The 15668-nt window shown below is 38.4% G+C and overlaps 1 protein-coding gene across 2 annotated transcripts in view; it reads right to left on the reverse strand.

The window, feature by feature from the left end:
• Positions 1-4993: 4993 nt before the first annotated feature.
• The window catches only part of slc9a1a (solute carrier family 9 member A1a), a 27627-nt gene continuing 16952 nt past the window's right edge, over positions 4994-15668 (reverse strand). The window contains exons 6-13 of one of the 2 annotated variants that reach the window (XM_085471930.1): positions 12894-12983; positions 10419-10489; positions 9914-10090; positions 8975-9098; positions 8506-8607; positions 6262-6343; positions 5917-5973; positions 4994-5416 (exon numbers count right to left, since the gene is read on the reverse strand). In XM_085471930.1, coding sequence (XP_085328056.1) covers positions 5127-5416; positions 5917-5973; positions 6262-6343; positions 8506-8607; positions 8975-9098; positions 9914-10090; positions 10419-10489; positions 12894-12983 — 993 coding nt within the window. In that variant the 3' untranslated portion in view covers positions 4994-5126. The remainder of the gene's footprint in view (positions 5417-5916; positions 5974-6261; positions 6344-8505; positions 8608-8974; positions 9099-9913; positions 10091-10418; positions 10490-12893; positions 12984-15668) is intronic. The other variant, XM_085471931.1, reaches the window with a different exon arrangement.

Consider the following 15668-nt stretch of genomic DNA (forward strand, 5'->3'; position numbering starts at 1 on the left):
TGTCAAATCTTCATTAATATCCATCAATACTAACATAAGACCCAACAGATATGTTGAATGGGAGGAATCTCCACTATATTAGTGCATTTCAAAAATCTATCAGATGCAGATGCTGACTTGAACCTTTGGAGTGACTGAGCTGAAGATTTCACAGAGATTTGAGATATTGTAGTCAATGAACAGAAAACGATAGCTGCCTGGAGATCAAGGAAAACACAAAACTATTCAGGGGAAAAAAAGCATGCAAAAGCTACTTTAGGTTAATTTGGTTGATTGTTGGTTGGAACACCGAGTGAGTAATAAAGCTTTACTTATACTTTGAAGCAAGTCAGTCCATTTCTACTCTGTAAAGCTTGAACTCCACCTTTCAAAGCACAGATGACAAATGCTTCCAAACTCCTGGTAAACGTAAACATAAGATGGAGAAAACGCACAGTACAGCCTTCTGAAAAGCACATGAAATGACGCAGTGCACAACATCAGATACAATACTTACAATAAAAACTTTCACACTGGAATAAGCGCATAAAAACAACGCTTTAAAAGAAATGAAAGAACAAATAAAGCACAGGGTGTGTTTCAATGAACACAGAAATATGACAAGAAAACAAAAAGATGAAATCAACACCGGCGAGCCAACGCCGTTGATTCTGTAAATTCAACATCACAACTTAAATCTAGAAGGACACTCGGACAGCACATCTTCTGCAAAGAACAAAGATGGATTACCCAACAACGATCCCGATCCTCACCAAACTTTTACAATCACTTCTATTTTGTACACACTCCAACTCTTTGCATGAAGTGTGATTAAGTTTCGCTTTGTAGTTTCTGCATAAACTTGCTGACAAGAACAAATGGCACCGATCCCAAACATCCGGCTCTGCTCTCGCACCGCTTGATGATCAATTTATCAGTGTAGAAAAACATTCAGTGAGCAAGAAGCAAAAATGTGAAGAATGTATGAAGAAAACAGGCAGTTTAACTTTAAAAGGCTTTTGTTTTTTTGTTCGTGCAACAAGCAAAACAAAGGCAAGAGTGATCATTACATGACGTTTTGTAATATATATGGTTACAATAAAATAGGTTCTTCTATAGGCTGTATGGCTTCTGTTTAAAGTTTTCTGCACCAAACATTACCCTCCATGGAGTGTGATAACATTTGCCCAAAATATGCATTTGGTATGAAAAATAAAGGTTTCTCTCTTTTTTCTTTTTTCCTTTTTTGGAGAAATTCAACTCTTTGGAATAACATAACAATACAATATAAAAATTAACGATGTGGCGTCTTGTTATAGGAACTGCTTTAATCTAAATGTGCCTCCTTTGGCTTCCCTCTGCTTGAGCACATGCACAGGTATTGTGAGCGTGTTGTAATTGGACAGAATTTGAACACTGGGACCTGCTTTGCATCTAAACAGTTAAACATACTAATAAGTAGGAGTCCTTTTAGAAATGTATTACTTGCTGCAACTTTCCTAAAATCTAATAGTCAGATTCTGCAAAGCATTAAAGGGTTAAGAGCAAAGTGCCTTTAAGTTGCTAAAACTTAGATCACCTGGGACGATGATAAAGAGATGTAGAGAAACTGCTCTCAGGATTTCAGCAATTTCAGTTCAACGCCAATTTAGACGGCCATAAAAGCTGCGTGTAAATATTACAGCCTTTAAGGGAACTTTAAAAAGAGGAGGTTGGAGGGTTGTTCTGCAAGTCAGGTTCTGGTACAATTCTTTGGTCTTTGACCACATCCTTGTTGACATTTTCACCACATATCTCCTGATAGTCTAACAGACATGCTGACATTTCAGAGCAAAGGGAAATTCAATTTAGTCAGGAAACAGGGAAATGAGATGTTTAAAGGTCTGTGAGCTGTAACTGATTTTAGACAACCAAACTCAACTGCAATGGTGTAGCTATGCTGAGATTTACTCCCTTTCACACGCATTCAGATGAGTGCATGTGATCCCCTGCTACAGTAACCACGTCTAGAAATTTGCAGATGATGGGAGGAGGAGCTAAGGACAGTCAGGCGCTTCTATTCTTTCCTCGGGTGTAACGTGAGGTTTGTGGTTTAAGAACCTTGAAAAGGGTTCCGTTGTTAATTACACCAAGAAAACAACCAAATTCATCACTCGATTCAAGCGATATGATTTTAAACCCATGAGTTGTTCTTTCACCCGCGTCTAATAACTCTGTGGCATCGGCCACTGTCCTTTTATTGAATTTAACCAGACAAGCAGGAATCAGCAATTTATCGCATCAGTAACTTAAATAACGAATGTTATATATTCCAAATCACTGAGTAGCTCTGTAAAAAGATGTGGATGTATTTTACAAACACACTGCTCAACCATAAAGCATATCAAAGAAACACTAGACTCAGTTTTCATGCCTGCAGGTAATGTTTCAGTCTTGCTTAGATGTGCAAAAAACTCTAGTTAAGTGTAAAGACTGTCTTAATGCCAGGGGTAGATTTAACTTTGCCTTCAGCAATGATGTGTATAAGCCATAATTTATGAATGGTATTCATTAATATAGCTTTTTTGTTTAGTCTGAATTTGTTACAGAGCTGCATAGAGTTAGATTTTTTTTTTGCCATGACATGCCTGCAGTCTTAGCTTTTTAAAGAAGGTTAGGAGGCATGGACTGATTTCTGCACAAATTAACCCTCAATTCTCAACTCTTGTTATACCCTAGAGCTGGGCGATATGAGATTTTTTCATATCACGATATGTTGTTTTTTTTTTCATTTCAGGCGATAACGATATCTATCACGATATAAGCCAAATAACTATATTTGTAAGATTTAAATGTGCCGTTGCTCACAAGTAAAATGTGAAATAATCAGCAGCTTGTTTTTATTTAAATATTTATTTCCCATAATAAGTTCAACAGGGTAGATGTACTTAAGGAACATGAGACTTTTTCAGATAAATAAAGGCAAATATTGCAAACTACACAAAAGGCAGCCGCTAAAGCGTTTAAGTTTCAAAATAGAACAAACGAAACAGACTAAATTGTCAATTCCACTTAGAAACAAAATATTAATTCTAAAAATAAATCTTAGTTTGTTTTACAGAAGAACAGACAAAACTGACTAACTTTTGTCAATATCAAATAAACTGAGAACTAAAAGGAAATTCTCAATCTCTCCTTGTTGTATAGCTGAGCTTTTCAAACAGTTTTAACAGTTACTTTAGTCTGACAAAAGCCGAATGACGAATTAGCGCTTCCAGTCAGAGACTGAGGCTACGTCCACACGTACACGGGTATTTTTGAAAACGGAGATTTTCCGTTTTCGTTTTAAAAAAATAATCCCGTCCACACATAAAGGCAGAAATGAAGGAAAACGCTGCTATGAACATGCCAAAGCAGCAGGTGGAGCTAGATTCCTAACCGTGCAGAAATGTTGGCCAATCAGAAGTCTAGAAGCCTCGGTGGGAAAAAGTAAACAAAGCTGGGGCATAGAAGCAGAACCGAGTCGTATGTGTGGAGGGACAGTAACTGTGTGTATATGTAAGCATTTAAACACTGCAGAGAGGAGAATTAACAGTAACAGTATTGTAGAAATTCATTTCACCGAAACAATAACGTGGCGCACAGTGTGACGCATGCACCAGTTTATTGTATTTCCAGACTTGCTTTCGGCACAATTTACAGTGCACGCTACTCTGTTTTTTGTCAGACTTGAAATACCTTCACACTACGGAACTTCTATGGCTCTTCCGTTTGACAATCTCTCCGGCATTGGAACCATCATCTGTTTTCTCTTCGGTCACGCTCGGTTGATTTTTCTAGTCGGCACACTCATTTCCTCCTTTACGCGCTGGCTCCATTACCCGCTGGCTGCTTCCCAAACAAACACACGTGCAGCTTGGCACTTGTGCTGTACGTAACAAGTCAGGCGACGTGACGCTGCGGCTGTGATTGGTTTGGCTCTGCGCTACTTAATTTGGATTGGCTGACCTTTTTTTTTTTTTGAGGACAAGAGCGGCGAGGTCTATCGCGATAGCTTAATTTCTCTATCGAGTAAAAGTTATATCGCGATACATATCGTTATCGTTCTATCGCCCAGCTCTATTATACCCTCAACAATAATGCGAGGCAAAAATGTTTCTCAATGAGGCCAGTTACAAAAAAAAAGGTTAAAGGTCTTTAAAATACATATGGGTCTAAAATATGAGTGTGAAAGCTGATGGGCAGTATATTAATAACATCTACTTTGACAACTCTACTGATGCTTGAGTGAGTTTTAAAGGGTCTTATTAACTGAAAATAAAACATACATAAAAGGATATGACAATATGTGATTTAACTTGGGTGGAGAATTTATATGTATACTGGCAGATCAAAACATCTGTACTGCTTTACGGCCTAAGAAATTTGTAAAACTCTTCGGGTTTGTAGGTGTTGTAGACCCCATAAAGTCGCTCAACAGACAGGAAAACAACTGTGGTTTACACAGCGACTAAAAAACATCCAGCTTTCAACCTATAACCCACAAACAGATGTTTGCGTCCCTGAAATTAAAAAAATGCACCAAGTGAAAAGGTTTGACATCAAATAAGGCCTAGAAATTTCTAAAAAGCTACAATCTAAACAATTGGATGCCCAGGAACTTTAAGTGACAGAATGACGGCGAGAAACTCGAGTGCAATAAAAGTCAAAGCTAGGTTGAAGTCGTTTTTGTGGCTTACCCAGCAAGTGAGAACGTGGTTTTTGAAGACAGAAGCTGTAAAAACATGACCAAACATAAAACTAACAACAACACTATCATCAAGACGAAAAAAAAAACAGTCTGATGCTAAAGTAAAAACAAGATCGTCTGAAACTGGAATAGTCCAAACCTTTGGTAATGCATAGTTCTTTCCTGAATGTCTCAGACTTTCATCAAAACCCTCCACCATCTCCAGCTGTCGCTCTACCACTGCTACCTAATAAAATAAAGAGCAATGAGAATCACAAACTAATGACTCTTCCCCCTGCCGTTCTCAGGAACTCTCCTTTTGCTTTTTGTTTCCCGTTCATACAGCATTTGCAGTTTTGGCTTGTTGGTTTCTGAACCAAAGAGATAATTTAGAGCAGAGCGGTGAAGCAGCCCTCTTCCCTCTAACTAGTCTGTCGTCTCAGGGGAGGAAGGCCCCATCCTCATCTTCGTCTGCACTGGGACCAGGGTCGCTCAGACACCTCATTAATCTCTGCTGATCTTTTGCTTCATCCTCTTCACTCGGCTTTTTAGCTTCCCGTGGCCTCGACGGGGGCTTCATCATCAGGCCCTGCTCCTCCTCCTCCTGCTGGTTAGCCTGTCCGAACTCATCCAACAGATTAACTGAGTCTGGAGACTGAGGAGAGGCCAGGTCTACCTGGATCATGGGCACCTTGTTCGATGCAGGCTTAATGCTGTAGGCTTGCGGGTCTATAAGCAGGACACAGGTAGAATATGAGGGATTTCAACTTATTTCACCAGCCTTTAAAAGGGATATAATATCACACAATCATTCCTTCAGCATGCACGAACAAGTACCAGTGGATGTACAAGTAGATGAACAAATATTAAGGGCAACAGAATCACTGCACAAAACTACACAACAACAGGCTTTAGGACCGTTCCCATTATTTCTAGTGTAACAAAAAATAGGGTAAAGTTAGTCATGATCAATTAAAGGTGCACCACATGCCAACTTTCAGTTAAAGTGAAGAACACAAACTGAAACTCCTCACATGTAACATGCTCAACTCCAATATGGTTGGCTCCAATAAATCACCTGTACGTGGCTTTTATCAGTTTAGTAATGAGTCACATCATTAGTAATGATTACTGAGTGCTTACAAGCAGGGTAACTGACACATGCGTTGTTAGAATTGCTCATGTGATAGCACGGCTTACGATTAATCTTCTCTACGCTCACAACATACCTGAACACATTTTGTTTCCTTTTTGCACCTGATCAGGTTTGAAATCAGTATGTTTGCCTAAAATAAAACCACAGATTGTTTTACATGCTGGCTGGCACATGCAAACACATTTCCATTAGTGGGGAAATATCTGTTGCAGCTGGGAACGGTAATAGTGTTTCTATGGTCTTTATTGCTCTGCAAATGGTATCGTGTGACCCTAACGAAATACAATCTCTGAATCTTCTGTGTCCCATTAAAGACATTTTCTTACATTATTTCAGGAGGTACCTGAAAGTAAGATGGTTGAGACTACTGGCTGTTTTCATTTGGCTGGAGCTAAGAATGATTCAGACATGCATTTACCTGAGGCCAGTCTGGCTCTGCACATGGTCGGGGAATCAGGGGGAGGGGCAGGGACCGTCAGGTAGGTATTCATCTCCTTTAACTAGGAAAAAAACAAAACAGATATTGTTGGTGTGGGATGGTTTAGCCTTCTCCATGTAATCAAGCAAAACATATAATACAGTGTTGTACAAGTGTCAAAAACTGGCCATAGAAAAGGGGTGCAACACTTATTGAAACATGGAAACATGCATGAAAATACAGTTTATAAAGACAAAAATAGAGTTTGTACAATTCTAACAAGCCTGAAAGTGAATATTTGCTATGACCACCTTTCTTCTTTAGCACTGACTGAAGCCTCTTAAGAAAGCTTTCTTGTAATTTCTTTAGTAAGTTTTCAGTTCTCCAGGTTTCTTGCAGGACATTCAAAGCTCTTCTTTGCATGTTGGCTGGATTTTTTGGCTGTTAAAGGTGATCCCACACTGCTTCAATAATATTAATATTTGGGCTGTGGGACAGCCAATCCATCATTGACAGTGTGCCACTGTGTAATTTTCTCTCCAGGAATGCTTTTACTGCAATGGCAGTGAGTTTGGAATCATTGTCATTCTTAAAAATGAAGCTCTTGCTAATCAGAGGCCTTGTATATGATATTGCATGCTGGATCAAAATCTGATGGTACTTTTCATTCATAATTCCATCATTTTTGCCCAACACAACTGCCTGAAATGAAGCCCCAAACCATGACAAAGCCTCTATTGTGCTTTACAGATGGCTGTCGACACTCACTGCTACTCCATACATACCGACAACGATTTGATCCAAAAATTTTCTAATATAAATTCATCACTCCAGAACACCTGTTCTGGAGTGAACACCTGTTCAGCCCAGTCGTGTAATTTGTCCTACCTCAGCCTTTTCTCCCTACTATCTTTCCTTTGGCTCTTGACAACCCCTCTTTCCTCTGAGACCATTTCTGATGAAGCTTTAGCAAATAGTAGATAGATTAACTGAAGGGCCAGATGCATCTCTTAGGTTCCTTCTCAGGTCTTTGTTGAATTCTTTCCTATTTATTAAGGACATGACTTTCAGATATTGCTTATCTGCTATAAGCAGTTTTTCTGTCCTCCACTTGTCCAGTTTCCTTAATTTTTAAGGACACTCTGCACACCAGGCTGAGCTGTGCCAAGTTTCTGGCTAATATCCCTTTGTGAAATCACCCCGTCTGTCAAATTGTATTCAATTTTCCATTTGTCACAGATTCAACAAAATAAAAAAGGAAAAAATTATGCGTTTTTGTGACAGGCTGCTAGTGCCTTTAATGCATAAAAATACAATTTAAAACTGATTATTTGCTAAGTTGTCTGGTATGTGCAGACAACACTGGTTCATCCCTCGAGTTAGGTGTTTTTTTTATGCCTGAATGATTCATCCCTCAGTGTTAAGCAGCTTACAACACACAAATAACAAAACAAAACAAACAACAACACTGCTCTGAAAATAGTGAGGTAAAACAAAATGGGTGGAAAAGCACACAATCTTCAAAGACAAACTTTGTAAGACCTTTAGAAAGGCTGAAGAACTATTGTTCAAGATCACTTTGGGGGAGGGAAAAAAAAAACTACAATAAAGCCTGACTCCTTGTACGCAAAACAAAGAAACGTGGGTGACTTGAGACTTTTGCACAGTTCTATATCTAAACATTCAAAATCAGTAATGTACAAAACTCAGATGGCAAGAAATCCAGTTTCTGTCTCATGTAATTGGTTGGAAAATACAGCAACCAAACTGAACCAGCTCAGAGATAGAGACATCATTAATCAATGTTATACAGAAACTTTATTAAAATTATGTGTCGCTTCATTAAACTCTGCAGACATCATCTTGAGCCTACAGTAACTTCTAGCACATTCAATTTAGCCTAAACAGAAGTCTATTTTTATTATCTAATTACAGGCTGGCTAAAATGAAAATAATCACAGAGCCACTCAACTGTGAGAATCAATCAGCTCCTATTTGTGACAGGAAAATTAATTTAAGAGAATGAGGGTGGACTCTAATTAAAACACAAATCATAGTTTTAGTTGAATCATTATACTGTTGGCTACCCAGTACAAAAAAAAAAAAAAAAAAAAGTAGAAAAACTGCTCCTTTGGTTCTATGAAATATACTTTGAGTCACAATAGGTTGTTTTCTTCAATACAGATTTATTTATTCTGGCAAATGTTTGTTCGAAAAAATTCGACTTCAAAAACTGAAACTTACCTTCTTCTCTATCTGAAACATCTTTTGCTTCTTTAGGAATAAATCGCTGAGTCCATCCTCGTAAGGATCGGCCACCAGTGTGTGTCTGTTGTACGAGCGCAGCTGAGAAAGACAGACACATGAACACACGTTAAAGAGATTGCAGTCCTGCAAACATCACTGCACATTTAGGCAGGTTATGATCAGAACTAATAAAATTATTTTCCAAACTAAATAAATTAATTTTGTGTCCTTTAACAAAAAAAAAAAAAAAAAAAAAAAATGTGCAGAACTAATTATTTTAACTCCAAGTCTATCTCAAAAATCAATAAATGTGTTATGAACTAATGGGAGGGAGATCCCTTGTGAGCACCAATCAATACTTATTATAGAATGCTTAACTCCCATTGAGACAAGGGCAATTTTTCATCCAGATGAGAAACAAGCATATCAATAAAGAGTCTAACTATTCATTTGTAAGCAAAGTTACCCTCTGTCGTGTCCTCTGAAGGTTGGTCCTGAGGATTTTCCGGATTTCCTCCTCTTTGTTTTTAGACAGCTGTGGAATAGCTCGCTCTGGTGCAGGCTTGGTAGAAGGCCTGGGCTGGATGTTCCTGACAATGACACAGGGGGGGAAAAAAAATAAAAAAATAACAGTGTTTGTATAGCACAACAGTTACACAACTTAAACGTGTATAAACACATCGATGATGCTTAAAGATTAGACACATTTGATGAAGCACAGCTACTTATCTTTCTGCACAACATAACACAAAGGATTTTCCTTTGTGTTAATACTACTGTTTCCTACTGTGCACACACCATTTCACAATTGGTGAAGATCGACTCACTTACACTAGAAATTAAGACTAGTCAAGGATCCTTTAGTGATTTAACACTGATTGCTTATCCTTCTTGGATAATACAACTATCCAAGAAGACCTTTACAGTTACCAAACACTCCTTGTTACTTGGTAGAAGAAAAACAAGAGAGAAGGTGTTGTTTATACAAAAGTATTAGCAAAGAATCTGTAATGCATCAGTGGCCATTTAAGCATGAGCCATTTCCTGTCATCAGTCTTCCCAACTTCTATGCTATGGACAAACCCAAAAGATAATAAAAAAGGGCTAAAAATGTCTTTAAAAAATGTATAATTATGTACGAACACACACACAAAGAATGAGCATATATATGGTCATATGTTCATTTGTGTCTCATGTTTATGATATCAGTGAAATTTAAGCCTGTCAACTTTTTTCTGTGGTTATGTATTACGCCACCATATCAGGCCTTAATGTCACTACTGTTGTACAATTTAGTGAGTAGATGAATTGCGTTCACCTAAATGTTCCCAACACTGTAAAAAACAAACAAACAAAAAACATTACGATAAAAATGACTTTGAGCACGATGCTGTTTAGCACTCACTGCATGGAAACAGTGGAAGGCACAGCAGAAGGCATCTTGATTCCCCCTCCACTCTCCACCAGCTGAATGGCCTGTTTCATCTCCATCTTGTGGTAGAAGGCAATGAGCTGCGGCTCCTTGGAGCGTTCGCCGGCAATCAGGCACTTCTTCACATACTTCTTGTTGAAGCGGTTGAGTCTGAGAGGACAAAGGGAGCGAAAAATTAAGACAGAGACAAAGAGTGAAATACATGAATTAATTACTGGCAACAGCATTTCTGCATTTATTGACATAAATAAATATGTTGTAATTAGATGAAGAAGAGGCCAAGTTCAACATTTTCAATTTTGACAATTAACAAGTTTAAAAAAAAAAAAAAAAAAAAAAAAAAAAAAGAGCAACTACTAAATATTTCAAACTAGTCGATACATACAAGTAATTTGTAATAAGTATTGTTACAGTTAGCTGTATTTGAGTTATAAAATTAATAATGTTATGTCAGATTGATTCTCTTTAAAATCCATACTTGTCCTTCCAGTGGTGATGTCCATAGTGTCCACAGATATCCTCGATGCCAGTGAGTAAGTGGTCAAGGAACTGGGGATGGGAAAAAGCCACAATAGTTGCTGAAGAGCCTTAAAATTGTACTCCAGAATGAATCAGACTTTCTGGACTCTACTGACCCAGGTCCTCTCTGGGGAGAAGTCTCATATATAGTAAAACAGGCTCAGAGTGGTGCAAAGACGCAAAAAGTAACCCTCCATCTATTATAAATTACATCCAAAGGAACATATTACATTTACTGGATTTAGAGCAAATTTCTTTTATGTAAGTAACAATTGCAAGTTTCTATATTTTGCATCCCTCCATCTACAGCATACCACTTGAATGTGAAAGTATTTGTCGTGTAACCATGATTACATTCACTCTTATACTACACTCAATACTCAGCTACATCTTGTAATTCTTGCATTACTGCTGTTACATTTGTTGTAAACACCCTCTGAGATTAGTCCGACATCATCATCATCGTTGTACTAAACAGCAGCCGACAATTCAGGTTAAAACAGAATCTATGAGATATGACCAGCAGCAGCAGCAGCCAGGTGATTGATTTGACAGGATTTCTTAACAGTGGCACCATGCCTGCTCAGAGAACTGAAGAAACACACCAATGGATTTGTTGCTCAGCCTGCAGCTGGTTCGCCAATCAGACCGGTGCTCTGACTAAGCCTGCAGATGACAGTCTGACAGTCGGTGTTGCTATGGGAACAAGTCATTAAGCAGAACTGTGCAATCTACTTCTGCTTTGTCAGGAGTAACTGATTCACATAAAGACTGACTGCCCTGAACAGTGGGGGTTAAAAGGTCTCATTTTTAAAAGCGGCAGCAATGGATGCTAAATAATGAAAAGATCAATATATAGGGATCCATTCTGTAATGTTCTTCAGCTACAAAATCCTTAACTGTGGGGTTTCTCCTTAGACCAGCTTATGTCTATTCAACACCTCAATACAGAAACCAGTACACTGTGTCCGATTTAACTCTTTATGACCACACCACATTATGTAGTGATAACAATCTTACCATCTCAAGGTGATATTTTCCTTTTCAGCTCTATAGTTATACAAACGGAATATAATTTACATTCTGATACCAATGCCAAGCTGAGAAATGTATCCCAGCAGCAATGTACTGGGAAATGAAGAAAAGCAACCAAACACAATGGAGATGGCAGAAAATGGGCTAGTATGCAGATTATTTGCCACAATATAACTTAGTGCAGAGTTTCCTCAAGCATCTCAGTGAATCTAACCTCTGGTGTTTTACAGTGAAGGGCAAGCCATTAGGGCTGCCTGCCTATTTTGCATCAAAAGCTGGTGACTCATAGATGCCTGTGTGCATGTTTGTGTGTCTGCTCATGTGCAGTCTAATTTTCTGAGATGGGTTAATGACTTTAACAGTAGGTCAGTGAACCACTGCGGTTAAAATTTCTAGAGTATCAAAAAGTACAGATACCAGACATGCTTTTGGCTGTGATGAGTTTGACTTAAATCAGACAGTTAAAAGAAAAAAGGAGAAAAACTGTACGACCAAAGTGTTGGTATTATAGTACGGGTCACCAAAAACTAATTTTATGATCCAAGTGTGAATTGACAATCACTGCGTGTACATCAAACACGTTATACAACTATGCAGTACCACCACACTGTCAGTAGGTGGGAGCAACGACCAAAGTTTGAAAACCTAAACGACCTCAGAGGCCTCATCAGTTGAAAAGCATTTCACATATCCTCCTGATAACCAGGCTATTCATTTATGTCCTCTCTAATGGGCATTTGTTTTTGGTCTATATCTTTTGACTTATTTGAGCTACCCTACCAGGCCTGATGTACTAAATAGAGGACATCCTTGGCTTTCTCATGTGTTTGTGTGGCCTCTTCTAGCTCCAAAGAGGCAGGAGATTACAAAAAAAAAAAAAAAAAAAGTTCAATGGAAAGATTCTTTTTTCCTCAGCTCTCAGGAGAATATTACATAACTACCACTGAAAGGAATGTGTAACACCTTTCTTGCCAAACATATGCTTGTTAGCTTAAGTGGTGATTGCAATTTGCCCATAGGTGTGGCTACGTGGGTGCCTGGATATCTATTTCTCTGTGTTAGCTCTTACATGGACTGGTGACCTGTCCAGGTTTTACACTGCCTCTCACCCACAGCTGTGATAGGCTCTAGATTCCACTGACCCCAAGTTTGATAAGCAGCTAAGAAAAAGGACTGATTGATGGTTGGGTGGATGTTGCACACATTCCTTGCAAAATAAAGTGGCTCGAGGTGACTGTTTGGTGCTACATAAATAAAACTGCATTGAACTGAAATTCCACTAGTTCAAATAATTCCAGTATTTGTCAAATACATCCCAAAAGGTTCTGAGTCATCTGTCTGTGCAATCACTGCAACTGACAGTTGACTGCTGTGAATGGCTAAAGGCAGAAGGCTGTACCTGGGTGTGGATCTCTTCATTAATGGAGCGTTTGGCCTCTTGTTTTTTCTTCACCGCCAGCAGCTCCACCAGGGGTTTGATGGTCATGCCCTTCAAGGAGGATAAGAGGAAGAAAACATTATGTAATGTACACACCTCCCTACAGTGGTTAACGTGGTAAAGACAGAAACATATCTGCATCTACCCGTCTGTTCAAACAATTAAAACTTATTGTGTTTTTCTAACATTTCTGCATCTCTTTGTCAAAGTCATGAAGAAGCTCCACACTTTTTAAATCAGATCAGTCCCGGTTACCGAAATCAGCTGAAGGCTGAGTAGTGTTACAATGCACATTTGTTAGAAAATTCCACAGCACATAATATTTTGGAATGTACAGGAAGTCCCAGATTTCAACAAAATCATGTATAACTAGTTTGTTACATAGTAAATGTAAAAATGGAGCTAAAAATTTGCATAACACGAACAAGTCTTCTGTACGGGTCTCCCTTCATCCTCCCCATCTTATAATGCCTAATAATGTTTGTTTTCATGTTTGTAAATATATCTGCTTTTTAAACTGCAAACATTGAGAAATAACTCTGACAAAAAACAGAAACAAACATCAGCATCTTTCATTCTCTTAATTAACTTTCACTTAGTTATACTGGAAATGTTCTTATGTTATTATATGGCATAATTGCACCGCTCTGCACCTCGGCAGCTTGAATGTATCATTCTGCTTATTAAACAGATTAAGACAGCCATCTGGTTAACGGTAATGGCATAAACTGGATGACAGAGGATTCCTGCTGTTTAATAATACAGGCATGTATGCACAGGATTCCTTTGCCTTTATCACCTCATGTTTACTCCATACATATATAAGGATTAATATACAAGAACTTTCAAAGATGACATTCCTTTCTTCAGGGAACTTGCGATTTGATTAAAATGCTGCACTTTCACCTCATTGGCACAGCTAATCAGTGTCAGACTGGCCCAATAAGACTGATTGTATTTTTTAACAATTTGCCATCTGAGCCTGAACAAAAGACCCATTATTTTTAGTCTGAGTGAATTTTATCATGTTTCTACACTTGTAACAATGCCTGCTCATAATTACAGAAATATAACACTCTCTGTACTGTAGTTTAACATTTAACTACATTATAAACATCATGAATGTCCTACCAAACGAAATAGTTTCACGTGGCCATCTTGAATAAACAGTCATGCCAGTTAAAACATCACTGACACTAAATTAGACATTTAGCCATGACCAAGATCATAAATCCAGACTTGTTAAGGGCTCAGTTCCTAGTGTAATGGCCACGAGGAGACAAACACAAGTAACCCAAAAAAAGGGAAATCTCATTCATATGCCGACTGACAAATAAAATAATGAAGCTTTTCACTTCATATCAGTAAAACTTCCAAATAACAATGCTCATGCAGATACAGACACAAACTAAACCTTGGAGGTAAAAGAGGCTTCTAATTACAAACTCCTGGTCTGCGCTGGCGACAGAACCAGAGTTCCAGCAGCATGAATAAAATATGTTTGACATCTAAGTTTTAAAGCGAGAGAATGTGCTTTCAGGGTTTTATTTTAGTTGCTGCCTGTCTGGGGCCAAATAACCTCTGAAAATCTTCCTACAATCCCACCTGGAGACTGGTTTATCTGACATGGCTAAGTGATGCACCGCAGTGCTTAAAATAAACAAAACAATGCATGTGCAACACTGAATGTGTCTTTATCTTGAATTCATGTTTCCAGAACCAAGCTTTCAGAGCAAAACTGCATGTCTTTAGACCCATATCTCTTACTCCTTCACAGTTTTTGCATTTGATCTACAGATTTTCTCACTTGCATTTGTGTTAGCGTACACACCTACAGCACAAAATTACATTTTCAAAAACAGGAGCTCAGAGAAAAGAAAACAGGAGTTGAAGCTGAGGAACTGGTGTGATAAAAATAGGCTTTTTTTTTTTCCCCCTAAGGGAGGAAGTAATAAGCCTCCTTCTGCAAATATGCTCTATGAAATATTTTTTATTTTAGTTTAATTCTCTGCATGCATGAATGGTTGCAGAAACATTTGTTCTGAGAGACTAAATTGACAGACAAACAGTACAGGAAACATTCAAACTAGATGTATTAGATGCAAATATACTAGACCAAAAGGAGCTCTCTTGCAAAGAGAGATGGACATGAGTGGGTAGAAATACATATCGTGATAACAACTGATGTGATGTCTAACCTACACTTACCAGCCACTTTTCACTGTGGCATTTAAATGATTCTCAGTTGGTATTAAGGATCCAGAGTGTGCCAATAATATGTCCCCCCCCTACACAACCAGCAGCACTCTGAACACTTAATACAAGGCAGGGTGGATCAATGCTTTCACATTGTTTACACCAAATTCTGACCCCATCGGCAGCAGCACAAATCAAGACTCAGACCAAACTCCATTTTCCAATCTTTGACTGTCCAATTTTGGCAAGCCTGTGCAAACTGCAGCCTTAGTTTTCAGTTCTTAGCTGACAGGAGTGGTACTTGGTGTGGATTCCTGCTCTAGGATTTGAGTTACTGGTGTCTTCCTTTCAGCTCAAAACAGTCTAGTAATTCTCCTCCGATTTCTGGCATCAACAAAGCATTTTTGCTCCATGAACTGCTCTTTATTGGATATTTTCTCTTTCTCTAAACTTCAGAGGGGGCTATGTGGGAAAACCAGCTGATTCTGAATGTTAACACCAGGTTTGTCTGGAACTGACAACCATGGCATATTCAAAGTC

Source organism: Copadichromis virginalis, linkage group LG11 (assembly GCF_057382275.1).
Source record: "Copadichromis virginalis isolate Kocher_CV1m ecotype Utaka linkage group LG11, C_Virginalis_male_GT1.1, whole genome shotgun sequence".
NCBI classification, from domain to species: Eukaryota; Metazoa; Chordata; class Actinopteri; order Cichliformes; family Cichlidae; genus Copadichromis; species Copadichromis virginalis.